The 19,546-nt window shown below is 42.9% G+C and overlaps 1 protein-coding gene across 3 annotated transcripts; it reads left to right on the top strand.

Moving 5' to 3' along the window:
- Positions 1-119: 119 nt before the first annotated feature.
- Positions 120-11,056, top strand: tgfbrap1 (transforming growth factor, beta receptor associated protein 1). 3 transcript variants are annotated; one of them, XM_084540870.1, is made up of 13 exons: positions 120-421; positions 1,476-2,191; positions 2,683-2,877; positions 4,108-4,262; positions 4,378-4,460; positions 5,487-5,667; positions 5,762-5,922; positions 6,435-6,492; positions 7,556-7,699; positions 7,929-8,072; positions 8,832-8,991; positions 9,134-9,609; positions 9,993-11,056. In XM_084540870.1, the coding sequence occupies exons 2-13, from the start codon at positions 1,495-1,497 to the stop codon at positions 10,179-10,181; spliced, it is 2,643 nt and encodes an 880-aa protein (XP_084396996.1). In that variant the 5' UTR covers positions 120-421; positions 1,476-1,494; the 3' UTR covers positions 10,182-11,056. The 3 variants fall into 3 exon arrangements, with proteins under 3 accessions (XP_084396996.1, XP_084396997.1, XP_084396998.1); XM_084540871.1 differs by having other exon boundaries at positions 120-417; XM_084540872.1 differs by having other exon boundaries at positions 120-417; positions 1,481-2,191.
- The last annotated feature ends 8,490 nt before the right edge of the window (positions 11,057-19,546 follow it).

Raw genomic sequence — 19,546 nt, forward strand, 5'->3', positions numbered from 1 at the left:
GTTATGTTTAAAAAAAATTACAGTATAGATTTATTTGAATATATTTTTACATTTTAAACTGAATTTGAAAAGCGTTAACAGGCCTGTTATGTGAGAATAATGGACTAGCAAGTGCTGACACTGCGTTGAGAAATGGTCTGTAACAACTTTTTCCTGTGTGCTCTTGAACGCACCCCTGTGTCACCTGCAACCAGTAGGGGTTCAATGCAAATGGGAGGCGTTTTACACTGGGAAAAAAAGAAGAACTAACGCCGTTCAAGCCGTATTTTCAGCCTGTCAGTGCGGTGCCGACCCCGAGCACCATGGCCACGTTGATGTTTAACTATAAACACATTTCTTGGGCGATGTTTTCGGAGCAGTGAGGCTCGTCGGTTTGTGGTGATCCCGGCCTGTCCGTCCTGAGTGCTGTCTGTGGCGGTAGGTAGGTATCCTGGCTAACGCCGACAGCTCCTGGAGAATCTGGGCAGGGAGTTGGGTGTCCGGGGGGCATCAACCCCACCAGATTAGAGATTACATGTTAAAACAGACACCTCTGTTGTAATTTAACGGCACCGCGTGTTTGGACACACAATGACAAAGCAATCATTTAGCCATATGTAAATCTAGATAAGCTTCAATTAGCTTGCTAGCATTAGCTCAATCAGAGTCTGTTTTCGCTAACGTTAGCTTAGTTAGCCGGCCCTGAGGCTACGTTTTAAATACAAAAACAACAACCACAACTTCCCCACTCGCTAAACTTATATTATGCTACCAATAAAATATCCCGCATTCAAACAGTTCACGTTAACCGGTAAACTTTTGCTGCTGCTGTTAGCCTCTGGATTTGGGAAGCTAGCAGCTAGCTAGTGCTAACGTCAGAGCATGACAGAGTGTGTTGGCTAATGTTTGTGAAAACGGTTGAAAGTCCCAACACAAATGCATAAGGATGTCTTGACTAGTCTCAAGCACGAGGTTTGGGTTAATAATTAAATTAAATTACACAATATAATGACATGGAGGTGTAATAAAGACACATGTATGGATGATGTGTGTGTATATATAGTGTATGTGCATCTATACACAAATAAGATATGTTAACAAACATTCAACACAAGCCCTTGATAAATCTTAGTGCCTAGTATGTAAGCTGTAACATAAAGTCATCTGTTGTGTCAAACAGGTTGTTTTGATTTGCAGACAGTTTGAGGAAATGTTGATCTAAGAGATAAACTGTCTTGAGAGATTAGAGAGTGCCTATCATTCACATATTTTCACCCGCACACAGCACACATTATGAAAACATATCCAGAAATCCACAAAGCTGAGCCAAGTTTTTGCGAATAAGAGGCGCACCCACTGTTATCCTCTAATATTGCCAGTGAATTAATAATGTATCACAGCAAAGGAAAATGTTGTGCAGCATTCTTTCATATTGATCATTTCAACTTGTCTGCGTTTTTTTTTTTATTGACGTCGGCCCGTTTCTTATCTTCCAGCTTAGATGCCTTGGCTGAGATGAGCGTCAAGGCTTTTGAGCTTGTCCCCGCTGTGGAGCGAGACCTCCTCATGGGCGACAAAGCTCGCATCAACATCGAGTGCATCGAATGCTGTGGAAAGCACCTGTACGTGGGCACCAACGACTGCTTCATCCACCACTTCCTGCTGGACGAGGTCACCTCCTCCAAGGGCAAACTGAGCTACTCGGCTCAGAAGCTGCTGCGCAAACACCTCGGCCTCAAGAAACCAGTTGCTGAGCTGCGGGCCGCGTCCGCTTTGGAGCGCCTGATCGTGCTCTGCGAGGGGATAGTCTTCCTCGTCGACATGGTCACGCTGGAGACCGTTCCCTCTGCGGCGGGGGGCGGGGCTAAGATCAGAGGCGTGTCGGCGTTCTGCATAAACGAGAACCCGGTGAACGGCGATCCCTTCTGCGTGGAAATGGGCGTACTCTCCTCCAAGCGACGGACAGTGCAGATTTACATGGTGCACGAGGACAGAGTGCAGCTAGTCAAAGAGGTGAGCACCCCCGAGCAGCCCTGTGCCGTCAGTCTTGACGGCTACTTCTTGTGCCTCGCCCTTACCACACAGTACATGATCCTGAACTACAACACAGGAGCCTCCCAAGACCTTTTCCCTTACAACAGCGAGGAGAGGAGACCCATTGTGAAGAGGATCAGCAGGGAGGAGTTCCTCTTAGCAGCACCTGGTGGTCTGGGTAAGTCAGTGCAGGGTCAGAAGGGCAGTTGTCGTGATGCTATGAACTTACAAAAATAATTAGTTCTAGTGGGATTTAAGTGGGATATATTTGAATATGATTCTCCTTTGAAAGTCTCTCTAAGATGGAGAGCTTTTTCTTTTTCACTGTGTGGCTGTGATGCCTCTGTTTCTCATTCTGTTTGAATGCTTTTTGCTTTTATTTTATGAGGTCGCTGAAGCCTTCAGTGAGCTTGCATAGTTTTTTGTTATTCTGCAAACGGAAATTGTCTTTAAGACCCTGGACACAAATAGCTTTATGAAACTAAAGTGCAAAATTTAATATGTAGTTGATTGGTTGACAGACTAACTTCTGTGGTTTTCACACTTTTTGTGCATCTGCTTTTTTTTTTGTTGTTGTTGTTGTGATTCCTTTTTTTGGGAGTGGGGGATGATTCTTCTGCTAAAAGAAAAGCTGGCTTGACACGTCCCGTTTCATCTTCAAACCTCCAGGAATGTTTGCCAACGCAGAAGGGGTGTCTCAGCGGGCTCCGGTCAACTGGTCGGAGAGCGTGATCGGCGCCGCTGTGTGTTTTCCGTACGTGGTGGCGCTGGACGAGAGCTTCATCACCATCCACAGCATGTTGGACCAACAACTAAAACAGACCCTTTCCTTCAGGGATGGACACATTCTTCAAGACTTTGAAGGTATCCTCACATCCTTAGTGATGCCGGGATAAGTTGTTCTTTATTTATGCAAGTTCAGTCAAGTATTTGTGGCTGTTGTAACTTGGGATCTCCCCAACAAGATTTTTTTGTCCCCCGGATCTGATACCGATCTTTCAATATTCGTTATCTGCTAATACGATTTTAAATAATCAAAACCTACTCCCCTGTCTTCTCTACTACCACTCTGAAATATTTTTCGCTTGACGCTGTCTCGAGGGAACTTTTCCCCTTTTTAAATCCAGAGTTTTATTGTTTGTTGCTTTTTTCTTGGAGCCTTTGCCTAAGTGTACTCAAGTCAAGTTGGTAGTATTGAATGTCCTACTACCGCCTCCCCAAACATCCATATTGATTTTCCAAAGTAAAGTACTTCTACACAGCCGACATGTTTACTTAGATGATTCTTCTTCTTCTTCTACTTCGATTTTTTTTGTCAGCTCTGACGCCGACAAGAAGAGGAATATGATGTTTTGACGCTACAAGGATGTCGTCTCGGTTTATGGCAGACCTAAAATAAATAAATACAAAAGATCAGGTTTGACTGAAGCCAGATACCGATCCGATCATTTAAAAACAATGCCTGGATCAGACCTAATACTGATCGGGACATCCCTACTTCTAACATCAAATGTGTTTTAAACTCTTAATGGCTTTCTTGGTGCGCACAGTTCCCTGAATAATAGAAACATAAAACAGCCACTGGTTAATAAATAGTCTGGGCTTGGCTATCTGGACAACGAAACCAAAACCCTTCACCAGAAAGTGCCCTGAAAGCTGTTTAGAGCTGTACTTCTTAATGGGATTTGAAGCACTTCCAGCCATTTCCTCTTACAGGAAATATTTAGGTTGGGTGATATAATAAGAAATAATACTAATAATAATAAAAAAAAAAAAAACAGCAGCTGAAGTAATGTTCTGCTCGAGCGAGTTCAAGTGCACAACACATTTTCCCGTATGCTTGAAATTGAACCGAGCACTGAGCTGAAGCAGGAAACTCTGTCGGAGGATGTTGACGTGCTTTATGTTATCTCGGGTTTGCCTGCAGTCATTGGAAATAACAGACACAAATAAAGCTGTCTCCTTCCAGAGCGTTTTAGAGGCTAATAAAAAAAAAAAAAAAAAAGTAGACACTGAATAAAAAGGAATGAAGTCCTCTTTATAAATAGGCCACTTGTGCAGTGATGTCTGACTTGTGTGTGTTGCGTGTTTTAGGGAAGGTCATTCTGGCTTCCACTAAGGCCGTGTATGTCCTGGTGCCGCTGCCCCTGGAAAGACAGATTCAAGACTTACTGGCGAGTCAGAGGGTGGAGGAGGCGCTCATCCTCACCGAGGGAGCACAGAGAAATATTCCCAAAGACAAGTTCCAGGTGATTAACCAACATGACTAAAATATATGATGTTTGTAGACCAGTTTATTGACAATATTTTTGCACTCGCTAATGACACGCTTGTCCTCTATATTGTCGCTTTCTGCTTGTGTAGATTTTGCACAGAAGAATCCTCCAGCAGGCGGGCTTCATACAGTTTGGACAACTTCAGTTTCTGGAAGCGAAAGAACACTTCAGGTAGGAGTCTGAATCAGTCTATGATCATTTCCCAGCTTTTGTGATAAAATGTCTGATTTGAGTCTCATTTTCCTTGATGAGTCCTATGTTATCGCATTTATTTATTTTATTATTTACACTACATATCAAGCTGTGGGTGTCTAAGAATTAATTTCATATTTTTTCTGGAGTAAAGTGTTGGGAACAGCAAATACTGCACATAACCAGTCAGGTCGTCCCTCATCCCCAAGAGCTTCTACACAATAAGTAACTTTAACGGTAGTGCATCTTTAAGGTGGTGGCACACCAAGCCTAAGGTCAGCCACTTTCTGGTGTCGGGCCATCGATGAGTGTCTGTGGCTTGATTTTTTCTGATTTGTTCCACACTTTTGTCACTAGTGGCACCACTGTCGCTGACTTTTTTTACATGTTCAGTTGGAGACAGAGTGTCTCCCAGCCTCCCAGCTAATGGTAGCTCTTTCAGTTCCCTAGAGAAGTTATTTCCCTTTGCAGAACGCATGTGCCAGCTGGCCATAGTCTTCGTCGTGTGTTCATTTACGACGTTTCGTTCTAAACACAGGCGATGGCCGTTCTTTCATGATGGTTTTATGTATCTGTACCATTAGTCGTAGCTTTAAGTTGCTTATATTTCTAATGACTTTAAAGATTTATGATTTTATAGATGCCCTGACCATGGGGCTTATGTTTCCAGGCTTGTGCAGTTTTTTGTTTGAAGGTTTGGTCACAGGAAAGGCTTTTAAAGATTTAATTGTGTTGATGCAGGTGTGGGATCTATCACTATCGTAGATTGTATATAAATATGGACAACGTGTCCCCACTTCCTTGCATTGGCCAAACTGTCACTATTTTCCCGTGGATACGGGCAGCGCCATCTGTGCAGTCTGTGCAGTGCGGTCCGAGAGTGGGGCCACGTTCATTTGCCACACTAATATAATTTGAAATGATCATAAATGTCGAAGTTTATGCAGAAGCGTGAATTCCCTCAGCCTTTAGCAACTTTCTGTAACCTTACCGTCACATTTACAGGAAGGGTCAGCTGGATGTGCGGGAGCTGATATCGCTCTACCCGTTGCTGCTGCCAGCTTCTTCTTCATTCACGCGCTGCCACCCTCCCCTCCACGAGTTTGCAGATCTCAACCACCTTGCACAGGGCGACCAGGAAAAAGTGCTTCGATGCAAGAAATTCCTCATCAGTTATTTAGGAGAGGTGACTGGATTTAAAAACATTTGGCAGTTCGGTTCGCTCGTCAGAAATGTTTCATAAATCGTAATGTTTCTTTTTTATCCGTCTGCACTTGCAGGTACGAAGCACCGAGGTGGCTAATGGCTGTAGAGAGGACGTGGACACAGCACTGTTGAAGCTGTACGCCGAGCAGGATCATGACAGCCTCCTGGACCTCCTAGCTTCAGACAACGCCTGCGTGCTCGCAGACAGCGTCCCGTGGCTGGAGAAATATCAAAAGTGCGTAGTTCAAAAGAAGCGACTTCAATCATCGATCACATTTGAAGAAATAAACATTTAGAAAATCGCAGTCGGTTCAGTTGAAACTTTAAAATTCTCTTTAATCCAAGACATTTCAATGCCGTTCCTTTATTGTATATGTGCTTTGGCTGCTATATTAAGACTGATAAAAGTAAATTATTAATCCCAGCGTGGCCATGTGCAATCAAGATGTGGTAATTATCAAAAAAAAAAAAAAAAACACTTGGGGGGATCTCTGTGGGAATCAGTGTAGTTTTCATTAATTATTGCAGCTGTAAAATCCACAAATTCCTAAAGGAGGGACGGATTGAGATGGTGCCGTGTTGGGGTAAATACTTTTTCTTGACCGGGCTGTTAATTAACACACTGGTAAAGCTTTACTACTGGGTCCAGTTTAGTCGAGCCAATTTAATCATGCTGGAAAAAAAAAAAATCTTGAGGGAAAATCTTTGCTTCACTCCTCAATCTTTTTCTTTCTTTTTATCTCGTAGATATTTTGCACTTGGACTGCTCTATCACTATAATGGTCAGGATTCAGCAGCACTTCAGGTATGTATGTCTAAATCTTTATTGGTTCTCATTAGGGGTGTGCCGATATATCGATTATTAGATTAATCGCGATAAACGATTATTAATAATAACTAATAGTGTAAAACACGGATCTTTCGAGGGATTCGGATCATTGTGAGTCACTCACTGATATGAGCCGAGATGAGAATGGCGCTTCACTCGCCCACTCACTCGTCAGAGAAACGAAACTTCTCCCTGCTCTCGGTTAAACAGGGATACACGAGCAGCGGTTAAGTTTCGTTTCTCTGCGTATTCTGCGTAAGTGAATGAGTGACTGAGTGCCTTAGTTTGTGCTGCTCGCTAGTGGTCAAGTACGTTTTGTTTTTCTCCACCGAGTGACATGTAAGATGTTTAAATGGTGCCGTTTATTGATTATATATCAGTCAAATGTGACAGGAATCAACTGCGCAGGTTAAATAGACGTCTTGATCCATGGTTCTTGAGTCGCCTTTGATGGCCGGTTATATGAGCCGGATCCGAATCTTTTTTCCACCGCTGATAATAACTAAATGACCTGCTAGTACAGAAATCTGTGAAAACCTCTAAGGATATTGATTAAAAGAAGTCTTATTTATTTCTTTTTGTTATTTGTTTTCCTGAAAATGTGGAATTCATTCCACCGAAGTTGTGTTTTTGTGCTATTAATAGAGAATTCTATATTTTGAAAAGTATTGCTTGTGATACAGCAACTGTTTTGCACTTCAGGAAGGTAACTGGCAATCTTTATTTGTCGTGAATAAGAGCAGCTTTTTGTTGTATAGGCCGCTGCTGATTGCCATTTGGTGGTTTTACCTAAATAAAAGATAATGGAGATAAATTTGTTTGGTTACTTTGTTTAAAAGTATGAAGTAGCCACAGAGTGAGAAAAATAGAAATCCTGAATGGGGAATAAAAGATGAATCGATAATCGCGATAATCGTTGAATGATCGAATCATAGCACCCTGAATCGTAATCGAATTGAATCGTGAGGTGCCTTAGATGGCACACCCCTAGTTCTCATAGTAATGTTTAACATATTCTTTCTTCTTTCCTTCCTGACAGTTGTGGATTCGCGTGGTAGACGGGGATCTGCAGGACTCCACGAGATCCGACCTCTACGAGTACATTGTGGACTTCCTGTGCTCCTCCTCCAATCTGGACGTCGTGTGGAAGTATGCGGACTGGGCCCTGCGGAAGGATCCCAACGTAGGTTACCAAAAAAAAAAAATATAACTCTGCAGTCAAATTAAGTTAATTCTCTGACCTGTCGAGTTCCAGCTCTCGAATAAGCATTTTCTTCAGTTCATGAAATAGACGAAACAAAGCATGTTTTGTAATTTGGAGCATGTTGTTGTTTAGCTTACAGTTTTACCTACTTTGCACAATCTTGCTAAGATAATAACCTGCCCCTTTCTTTTTTTTTTTTTGTTCATAGATAGGTGTCCACATTTTTACCAAGCGTCCCGTCGGTAAAGACCATCCAGAATTGAATCCCGATGATGTGATCACCTACCTGGGAAAGCACAACCAGGCGTTGCTTCTGTATATAGAACACCTGGTGCTGGAGAAAAGGATACAGGTACACATTAAAAATGATTCAAGGCACAGCAACCACACAATCACTTCTGTAGCGCAGATAAAATGCAGGAACACAGTTTGGGTCGTGTTTTAGAGCGTATTGACCAAGTTGCAGACGGCTAAATTGATTAAAACACGAGCGCACAATAGAGACAGAAACATTTAGCCGAAGCGCTGCTTTAGGGTTGACACAGCTGAAGTGTTATTGTGGTTTTGTAGCTGACTCAGAAACTTACCTTTCTAGCAAGCAGCGAGCATCGTAAGTGGAATTTCCCTGCGGTGTCGCTTCTCGTATGTGTCGAACTGCATTATTATTATTATTAGTAGTATCATCGTAGGTATATTAGTCACACAGTTTGCCACAGTATAAACATGGAAGTATTTTAGGAAAGTAGGTCAGTGAGACACACCTGTGAGCTTGATGAATTAGGTTGTTTTTAAAGTGCCAGAGCCCTGTGACATGAGTGTGAGTACTGGTGAAAACAGATGGTTGCTCATCACACACAAAAGCAGAACACACAGCACTGAACTAAATCACGTGACGTGCCAGTTAATATTAATCCCATGCGAATAGAGTGTGAGCCGTGCGTTTGTTTTGTGGTGTCGTTCTCAGATTGAGTGAGGCAATTAACTGAAAAAGTACTGAATCAAGTTCATTTTTTAATATTTAGTAGTCACTGTAGTAGTTGTTTTACGATTCATCCAAACGTCTTTGTCTTTATGCAACTTAATTAAATCTGCCTTGCTTGTCTGGATGCAGAAGGAGAAGCTGCACACTCACCTGGCTGTGTTGTACCTGGAGAGGGTCCTGTCGCTGCTGTCTGAGTCACCAGGTGATAAAGAGAAGCTGACCAAAGCCAGAGAGAAGCTCCAAGCCCTGCTCAGGGAGTCCACCCTATACCGTGTACAGTTTCTTTTAGGTGAGATGATTATCTGAAGAGGCCTCTGCACGTGTTGTTTTCAAAACACATCTTTCTATTTTCGGTATAATTTTATTTTAATCTGCTCTCTAGAGATTTTAAATTTAACTGAGATTGTTTCTATGCTTTGCTCTGTGTCTAGGTAAAATGGAGAACTGTGAACAGCTGCTGCTAGAGCGTGCAACACTACATGGAAAACTAGAGGAGCATGACAAAGCGCTGCACATACTGGTGCACCAGCTCAGAGACTTCCCGTCCGCCGAGGCCTTCTGCGTGTGGGCCTCTTCCAGTCGAGATTCTGCGTACCAACAGCAGCTGTTTCACCTGCTCCTGGGCGTGTATCTGGACGGGAACCGTCCCGGAAGTGGCGAAGCAGCAGCAGGAGGCAGCAGCAGTAGTAGCGGTGAGCTGGAGATGGCGGCGGTGGACCTCCTGAATCGGCACGGCGAGGTGTTCGACGCGGTCCGCGTCCTGAGGGTGCTCCCGGAGGGATGGTCGCTGCAGCTGCTGAGGCCTTTCCTCAATCGAGCCATCAGGGCCAGCATGCACACCTGCCGCACCTCGCAGATCGCTCTGGGGTTAGCACACACCGAGAACCTTCAGCTGCTGCACGACAGGGTGAGAAACGCATGACATTACTGACACATGAAGTTACAGTTCCTTTAGTACTTCTCAGTACATCAAGAAATACTGATTTAAGAAAATTTAAGAAAAGCTGTAAAGCTGAGTAGTTATTTAATTTATTAGTTGGATTAACAGAAAACTAATCGATTAATGCAAATCTTGTATATTTTTGCTTATACTATTGTATTTTATTATTTGCTTATAACTATCTTACACCTAGTTTATCTAAGTCTAATAATCAGAGATTTTAAAATAACAAAGAACAGTATCTCCCAATAATTAGATGCAGTAGGATCATAATAAAATATAAAATATGAAATGAATGAGTCTGAGTAGGTTACTTGTCTTAACTTTTATGTTTTTTTCTCCCTCTGCAGTTGAAAGAGCGTAAGAAACCCATCTTTGTGTCTGAAAAGAAAGGATGTCACCTGTGCCACAACACCTTCAGCGACCCGGCCGTGGTGTGCCTGCCCGGCGGCGTCCCCGTTCACACTCACTGTGTCGTGCAGAGAGTAAAAGACTCTCCCACAAAGAGACAGTTGACTAATAGCAGTAACCACACGTGAGACCGGACCCCGTCATGTGATCGGCCCGTCGGAGGCACCAAACTAAAGCAGGACGCACTGAGGACTGTGGGAATAACGGGGGGAGAAAAAAAAAGCACAGAAACACCTCTTTCCGCAGCAGGATCGGCTGCGGCGAGAACACAAAAAGGGCGAGCGTGAATGTGCGCCAAGGTGGAACTGATGGTTTCAGCTATTTATTCATGTGCTGCATTTATACCACACCTTCAGAGTCAAAAGTTTCAGTTCTGTGCCCGTCCTGTCTAAACTTGTACACTTTTAAACCCGACAAACTGCTTGAACACACAATATTTCAGTCCTGTTGCGCATGAATAGCATTACAGCTCTCACGGTTGTGGTCTAATACACTCATAGATGGGTATTGTATTAATACTGTCCTAACTTGCACATTGCAGCGTTAGGTTTTAACGTGAAATACTACAAAGACTCATGAGTACTGACTGAAACAAGTCTTTTATGTGTGTCTTTTACACTCTGTTTGGTTCTGATCTGGTCTCCATGCTACTGCTGCTTCCTCCCCCTCAGCCATGAGAACAACGGGTGTTATATCTCAGTTGGTGAATTGATCCGAACTCGCTAGACCCTTCCTGTAATGCTGTTATCAAACTGATAAAGCCTTGTCTTACGTTGGTCCCACTAATCGTCAGTGAGTGTAACTGGAGAGTCAGTGCTCGTACTACATCAAGGACCAATCAGATTCTTCTAAAACTTGTGCAAAATAAATAAATCTTTGCTGATTGTACGTTGTGGAATATGACAGTGGGAATCTGCAAATCATTCGACATCAAGCTTGGGTTTCTGTCTGGCTTATGGCTTTGAGTAAAATAAATCATGAGTGGATCTTCGCCACCAACCATCATGGATCTGTGCTGTATCTCGAAAATGTTATATCATTCAAACTTAAAGTGTACGGTACATTATCTTATGTATAGTGAAAAACGTGTCAGATACCCCAACATACAAGGTAACCTGGTTATAAAACAATTGCTCAGTTTTAGTTTGGCCCCTATCGAATGCAACAATGCTTCATGTGGTTAAGAAACAGATGGTGAGATGTCATGAAGATGGGAAAAGAGTGTAAGAGCAGAATGAACCTTTATTGTGAAAACATTCTGGCTTGAGCGACAGCATCAAGGAGCCGTGTCCCAGATGATGAGGGACTAGAGGGAGGTGAAATGTGGAAGAGAAGAGTTGCACGATAGACTAAAAGTTGACGGATATGAATTTAGAGCGTGAGGAATTGATCGGATGTGAGAAGGCAGGAAAAGATTATTGGACAAGAGCGATGAGGGAGAAACTGAAAATGGGAGTCATTTTGACAGCACGGGGAAGAAATGGAGCAGGACAAATCTTCCTTGCTGAACTTTTGCCACAGCTTTACACCGATCAGCCACAACATTAGAACCACTGACGGACAGGAGAAGCAAATAACGCTGATCATCTTGTGACAATTCAGTGTTCTGCTGGGAAACTTCTAGACCTGGCATTCGTTCATGTGGATGTTACTTAGACATGTAGCACCCACCTAGACCAGACCAGGCACCCCCCAGCCCATAGCAATGACACTCCTTGATGGCAGCAGGATGCAGCCTGACACAGACACACGCACACAAAAACGCTTTAGGAACAACTAAAAAAAACACGAAGAACAGCGCAAGGTGTTGACCTGGCTTCCAAATTCACTAGATCCCAAACTGATCAAGTATCTGTGGGATGATCCACAGAGGCCCCTCCCCTCAAAGGCCCCCCACTAACAACATTGTGTTGCTGGGACACCACGGGACACCCTCAGAAGGCCCATGTCCATTCTCTGATGAGTCACAACTGTTTTGGAGACACAAGGGAGACCAATGTTAGGATGGTGGTCATAATGTTATGCTTGATCGGTGTATAAAACAGCATGATTATTGAAAGACACACAGCTGAAACATTTAACACTTTCGTTATGTTTTGTTGAATACTCAGTGTCAAACATTTATGATATATAAATAGTTTGACCACTAGATGGCAGTAATGTACAACAAGCTTAAAACACATGGTCTGAACCACTGGATCATGGAAAATACCTTTTTACCATTACACCTGAATGTGTTTTTTAAATACTGGGGAGAAAAAATAATATAAAAATGTTTTAAACTAATTCTGCAAGCGACCCCTGCAAGCGATAACCACCCATACTCCTTGCTGCTGCATCAGGCATGCTGTAACCGTGTACAACCTTGCCATGACATCTCCAGGTTACTGACACTGATACTGCTCTGCACATAACTTCTAAACTTTTTTTTTTTTTTCTTAAGGTTTGACAACTGTGAGAAAACAAAACCTTTTATCATCCACAACTTTGACGGCCTGAGCTCAAACAGCATGGCTTAATACATCTCAGCTTTCATAACCGCTTCCTCCAGAGTGCTGGAGTTATGGCTTTAACCTTTTAATCGTGACACCTCTCTGGAAAAAAAAAAAAATTGAAGTCGGCTTCACGAGGAAGCTCTGAAATTCTTTACAGGCTTGTCATCCGCCGAACACGACTTTGTCCTCTGCTGTTTTCAGAAACGTTGTGCGCGTGTCAGATAACGGTGAAGTGCAGCCTGGACCTCATAAATGTTTTCCCCTCAGACGGGCATGGCTGTGGGCAGGTGCATAATATGTTTACTTAGCGTGAACAGTCAGAATCAGGGACGTGCTCCTAAATATCTGCTGGAGGTGACGCTTTGCTGAGAAAACACGTCTAACTGTGTCGCACAATTTGAAAAACTCTGTTATCTAAGGTGGCAGGAGATACACAAACTCCACAACGGAGGAATGAGGGAAAACCTTGACAGAAACTAAACATGATTATGTAAATCGGCTGTACTCGGAATTCACTCACGCTGTTTACCTCCATGTTTTTCTCTGGTCATGTTTAACACTTTTCTGTTGTCCAGATTTACAGCTTGTCGGGGGTTGTCACTTTCTAATTATCTGTAACAAAACAGAAGCTGACAGACATTTGGTAATAAATTCTCAGCTGTCCAGGCTACTACAGAAAAACATTATAGCTTGTTTGTCTGGTGCTGGAGCTGCTGATGTTAGCTAATTGCAGCTCATCCCATGACAGATATTATTCACAGCTTATGCAAAACATCTTTTTGAAGAATTTCACCGTAGCTCGCTTAACGGGCCTCCTTGCATAACTTATAATATCAGAAATAATAATATCAGAAAGAGAATACACAACAGTTGTAATTTATAGAGAAGTGTATAGTGGGAAGTACACCAATCAGCCATAACATTAAAATAACTGACAGGAGAAGTGAATACAATGACCAATTATTCAGTGTTCTGCTGGGAAACTTTTGGACCTGGCATTCATTCATGTGGATGTTACTTAGACATGTAGCACCCACCTAGACCAGACCAGGCACCCCCACCCCATAGTAATGACACTCCTTGATGGTAGCAGCCATCCCCAGCAGGATGCAGCCTGACACAGACACACACACAAAAACGGTTTAGCAACATCTAAAAAAAACATGAAGAACAGCACAAGGTGTTGACCTGGACTCCAAATTCACTAGATCCCAAACTGATCAAGTATCTGTGGGATGATCAACAGAGGCCCCTCCTCTCAAAAGCCCCCCCACTAACAACATCCTGTTCCCAGACACCACAGGACACCCTCAGAAGGCCCATGTCCATTTTCTGATGAGTATGATTTGGAGGCACAAGGGAGACCTACACAATATTAGTAAGGTGGTCATAATGTTATGCCTGATCAGTATATATACTGCATTTTAACCAGTTTGTTGTTTTATATGTTGTACTATATATCAACATTCAGAGTCCTGGTTTGACAGTTTACATCTATAAATATATCTCTCTTGCAATAGTGGTTAGCAATGCTTGTAGGCTTGAGCGAAAACAAACAAATAGCAATCAAAAGAGAAACTGCAAACTGGTTTATTTAATCAGCTGACATATTTTGTCAGATCATCAACTAACTTCCTGCTTGTGGATCGACGTGAAAACGTGAGGCTTTGCACCAAAAACGCCTCGTCTGACACGCTCGTTGAACCACATGCGGTGGCTGCAGGCTTTGAGGCTTGTTGTTGTAGAGTTCTGCCCTGTAAGCAGAAATCAAAACAAAATAAATCCAAAATGGAATCCAAATGTGAAGTTGTGCAACGTCCTTCCCGTTTGATGCCGAAAAGGCACTAGCATTGTTACGACTCTTAAACGAAAAAAACACACACAAAAAAACAAGGGATTTTCAAAGTTTTGTGTCCTTCACAGTCAACTTTTAAAATCATATCATGATGAACATGATCATCAACATGAATCAACACTAATGTTAGTGGAAAAGACTCTTCCCTGCTCATAATGTTTCCTCATTTGGGACATAAAACATGAGTAGCGAATTAAAATGTGCATGTGTTCAAAACAGCTTATGTGAAAACAACCTTTATTGCTGAAAAAATACACTCATTTGACATTTCATTGGGTACACCAGTGATTAGGTAGAGCAGTGAAAATGAAAGCTGAACAAAACCATAAAATGCTTCTGTTATTTAGCCCAGCCGGCTGACTAACAAAGGGTTGACAAAATAGTAGAAATGCGTGGGTACAACACATTGCAATTCAGTACTACAACAAAATGAAGACACAGTTGAATCTACGTCTCTCGGTGCTGATTACCAGAGCTTCCATGAAGCTAACACTTGCAGGACTGTCACATTAGATTGTATTCGGTTTCACTAGTGTACCGAATGGACTGGCAAGTGGGTGTAAAAAAATGTAAAAATGACTCCGTGAAACCCTGCAGTGAAAACGTCACTTGTGTTTTGGGTTTTTTTTGGCAAATGTAGGCCTAATGAAACTTTATTAAAAGTACAAATAAGTCAAAGTCTCTTGTGAGTGTATATTTATATTATATACTTATATAATTGCAATAATGTGCAAGTAGCATCCATATAAAACTGTATATAAAATATTAGGCTAATGTTTTAGCCTATAACAGTCCCCAGTAAAATTTTCAAATATAATAGGGAGTACCATCTTATGAAAAAAAAAAAATCAACAATTAATGATTATGCAGACGAAAACTGCTGTGGAGCAACAGGTAGTTGGTCGTTTTTAATGTGTTGTTCTTCAGTTAACCGACTAATTGGGTGTTTGGCGTAGTATGTAATGTAATAAAAACAAACTGAAACTGATTTTATCTGAATGATATAATCTGACAGAAGTATACTAATAAAATGTGAAATGTAAGAGCTAAATACATGCAGCTTTAAATGGGAATGCTAACGTAAACATGGCTAACAACGATGCTAACATCAACACAGCCCGGGGTGAGCATCAGCGCATATCGCAGTTAGTCTATTCTCGCTATTCAGATTATTAATTTTTTTTTTTATTTCTCTCTACTTCTATTTTCTTCTCTTACTCACATATATAAAAAAACAAACAAACAAAAATAAAAAATAAAAATAAAATAAAGGCAAAGTAAATATTTAGTGCTTAAGTAAATATCGCATTGTCTCGCGGGACGCGAACAACGAGATCTCGCTCCCGAAATTCCAGGGCGTAGTGCGTTGCTGTAACAACCAGGGGCAAAGAAAAGAACCGTTTTCATGTCAAACGTTTGACTGATTTTGTGGCGGGGGGGCAACTCCTGGAGGTGCTTTTGCCCCGTCTAGCGCCACCTGTGTGTCCTGCGTGTGGGGGGTGGAAAAAATGGACACTCCGGGAAAAAGAAACCTAACTAAAACTGAGGGAAGACATGACTGACCCAGAGGACATTGAAGTGACACTGAGGTAATTAGCCTTAACACACTAATTTTAGTTTGTATGGTTTTTTTCCTGAGAAATGAAATCACATGTTGCATAAATATGTGTTATTTTAAACATAAACATGCAAGTTAATTTCATAAAAGAAGTTTATATGTAAAATAAATGATGAGATTATATAAAGATATGTGGATTCTGAGAATATAACAATAATCTGTAATTGAAATGTCGTATTTCTCTGACAATATACGCTCTTTTTTCTTAGTACTGATGAAGATCAAGCGGAAAATGTGCCAGAGATTCCAAACGAAAGAGGCGCGAAGAGGCCGCAATCCATTTGTCAGCTTGTCTTGATCGCGATTTTGATGGTGCTTCTTTGCGCCGTGGTCGGCGTCCTCTATATTCAGATGAATAAACAGCAGAGTCTGACGGCAGAATCACAGGTGATGGCGGAGGAGATATACAGTGCGTGGCACAAATTCAAGCAGATGAACAAAGAGAACGAGAACCTGACGCAGTCTCTGAACTCCACTTTTCACAACCTCACCGTCCTGGGACGTGAGTATGATCAACTGAAGCTGCTCATGAACGCCACTTTGCACAGTGTCACCTTGTTGTCAGGGGAAAAAGCGCAGCTCAGCCAGCTCTTGAGGAACACGTTGCAAGAAAAGACACAGTTGGAAGTGGAGAACAAAGAGCTGAGCGCGGTTTTAAATAAAACCCTGGAACGCTGTAACCTTGTGGATGTGGAGAACAGGAAATTGAAAGTGGTCCTCAATGAGTCATTGCGTGTCATCGAAAAGGTTTCTGCGGATAATAAAAGGTTGCACACGCTGTTAAACAGTGAGCGGCAAACCTCTGCGCTGCTGGAGGCAAACAATCAACATCAGCGCTCAATCTTGTTCAACGAAAAACTGTCCGTTCTGTGGAGATACTGCAAAAAGGACACGCTGGACTGCTTGCGCTGCATACCTGGCTGGGTTGAAAACGATTCACGTTGCTTTTTCCTGTCCCCGATAGCGAGGAAGTGGGAAATAGCTCGCAAAGACTGCCTCGACATGGGTGGTGATTTGGCTATTGTCTTAAATACAGCAGACCAGGCGTTCTTGACCAACTTAACTTTTCAGTTTGTGCAACAACACCCTAAAATAAATTTCCATTCAGCGTGGATCGGCTTGCAGGACATGGTGAAGGAGGGCACCCACTTCTGGATCAATGGCAACACACCCAAGTACGGTGCCATCTTCTGGAAAGAGTTGGAGCCAAACAATGCGATTGCCTCCTGGGACCATTACAGGGCAGGACAGGACTGTGTCGCCATTGTGCCGCCGAAAAAAATTGGAGCCAAGGATTGGTTGAACACGTGGGATGACATTGTCTGTGGCGGCAGACGACACTACATATGTGAAACCACGGCTCTCATTTTGACCTAACTGGCAGAACTCTTCTCTTCTTCTTTCACTCCAGAGCCTCTGATGTATACTTTGGCCTTCTCCCTATGTATGCTGCTGTGTCCACCTGAAAAAAAGTGGATTAGTCATTACCGGGATGTCAGTGCACCAGTGCAACATACTTGATCTTGTAAAGAACAATTACAAATTCCTTAAATATATCTGTTTAAATGTCAAACAAGTGTGTTTATTTTCCTGACCACTGTTATACCACAGACTCTGCTCTAACTCTGCACTTATTTTCCTACACTCATGTTCTTAGGGGACTGCTTCACATCCTGTTTTTATTGCGTCAAATAACTAACTAAAACAAAACAAAACATCTCGGAAACATACATCAGCATTATATTAACTAAACCATCCTTGAAAGACATTTATTTGACTTATACTTTAGTGTTTTAGTTTGGCCCAAGTCCCATCCACTAACACGGAGGAGATGGAGCTCCACATCGTTTGCCTTCACTGTTGAGGAGCTGTCATGGCGCCCATTTCTTTTACAGCCTATGTGTTATACCTTATGTTTATACCATCCTTAGCCACATACACACGATCGGCCACAGCATTATGACCACCTTCCTAATATGGAGGAAGCTCAGGTCTTTCAAGTTGCCGGAGATGTTCTACCAGTCTGAGCGCCCTGTTACTTTGCTGTGGTTTGTTGGGGGAGCAGCACCAGCAAAAAAGGACATAAGTAGCATCGACAAACTGATCCGAAAGGCTGGTCATGTGAGTTGGAGATGTTTGTCTCAGTGAGGGACAGGAGGACACTGAACATACTGCTCTCCATCATGGACAATCCATCTCATCCACTACACCAGACTATAGAGGGACAGCAGAGCTCATTCTCCAACAGACTGATCCAGCTCCACTCCCACATCGAACGCTACAGGACTACTTTCATACCATTCTCAGTCCAGCTGTACAACAACTCACCTTTCTGTAACAGATAACTCCGTGTTAGTAATGTTAACGGACACTATTGCACCTTACTATCATTCTTTTGTGTATAATATATATTCTTCCGTCTCCATTCCTTGTACATTTGTTCATAGGCTAATTCCGTACATTTTTATTTGACTCGATTTTACTTGTGAGTGTTTTTTTTTTACATGCAACTAAGATACTGTGACCAAGCAATTTCCCTTGTGGATCAATAAAGTTTATTTAAGTCTGAGTCTAAGTCTGTGGTGTCTGGCAACACAATGTTGGTAGTGGGGGAGAGACCCACAGATCCCACAAATACTTTATCAGTTTGGGATCTAGTTCTTCATGTTTTTATTTTGTAGTGGTTCCTAAACCGTTTTCATGTGTGTACCTGTGTCAGGCTGCATCCTGCTGGGGATGGCTGCTGCCATCAAGGTGTATCATAGCTATGGGATGGGGTTGTCTGGTCTGGTCTGGTCTGGTCTACTGTAGGTGGGTGCTACATGTCTGAGTAAAGTAAAGTGCTTTATTTGTCATTATACAACGAATCATACAACGAAATTTCATGGTCGGATGGAGGGTTAGTCCTGAGCCGCTGCGACCGCGCGCACCGCCACCGTGGGCCAACCTGACCCGGCGCCTAGCACCTAGAATATTTTGATGATGGGAGGAAACCAGAGCGCCCGGAGAAAACCCATGCAAACACGGGGGAGAACATGCAAACTCCACACAGAAAGGCCCTGAGAATCGAAAACCTCTCCGCCCCGGGGATTCGAACCGAGAACCATTCAGGTTCCTCGGGTCCACAATTTCACGGGACCTGAAGTCTACCTCCCACATAGACTCCATAAGGAAGAAGGCCCAGCAGAGGCCATACTTTCTGCGTCAGCTCAGGAAGTTCAACCTGCCTCAGGAGGTGCTGATCATGTTCTACACTGCAATAGTCCAGTCTTTCCTGACCACGTCCATCACAGTCTGGTTTTGATCCGCCACCAGGTCTGCAGAGAGGATCATTGGTACCGATCTTCCCTCCATCCAGGACCTGTACCGGTCCCGGGTCGGGAAGCGGGCCAGGAAAATCACCACAGACCCCTCACACCCTGGTCACAACCTGTTTAGACTCCTCCCCTCAGGCCGGCGTTACAGAGCGCTGTACGCCAAAACCAGCCGTCACAAGGACAGTTTCTTCCCCCGGGCTGTCGCTCT

This window comes from Chelon labrosus (assembly GCF_963514085.1).
Source record: "Chelon labrosus genome assembly, chromosome: 3".
NCBI lineage: Eukaryota > Metazoa > Chordata > Actinopteri > Mugiliformes > Mugilidae > Chelon > Chelon labrosus.

Excerpts from the sequence above, each read along its gene's own strand:
- tgfbrap1 (XM_084540870.1), top strand. The coding sequence starts at position 1,495 with ATGAGCGTCAAGGCTTTTGAGCTTGTCCCCGCTGTGGAGCGAGACCTC. Across the intron at positions 4,263-4,377 it reads TTCCCAAAGACAAGTTCCAG|ATTTTGCACAGAAGAATCCT; the intron begins GTGATTAACCAA and ends CTGCTTGTGTAG. Across the intron at positions 8,992-9,133 it reads CCGTGTACAGTTTCTTTTAG|GTAAAATGGAGAACTGTGAA; the intron begins GTGAGATGATTA and ends CTCTGTGTCTAG.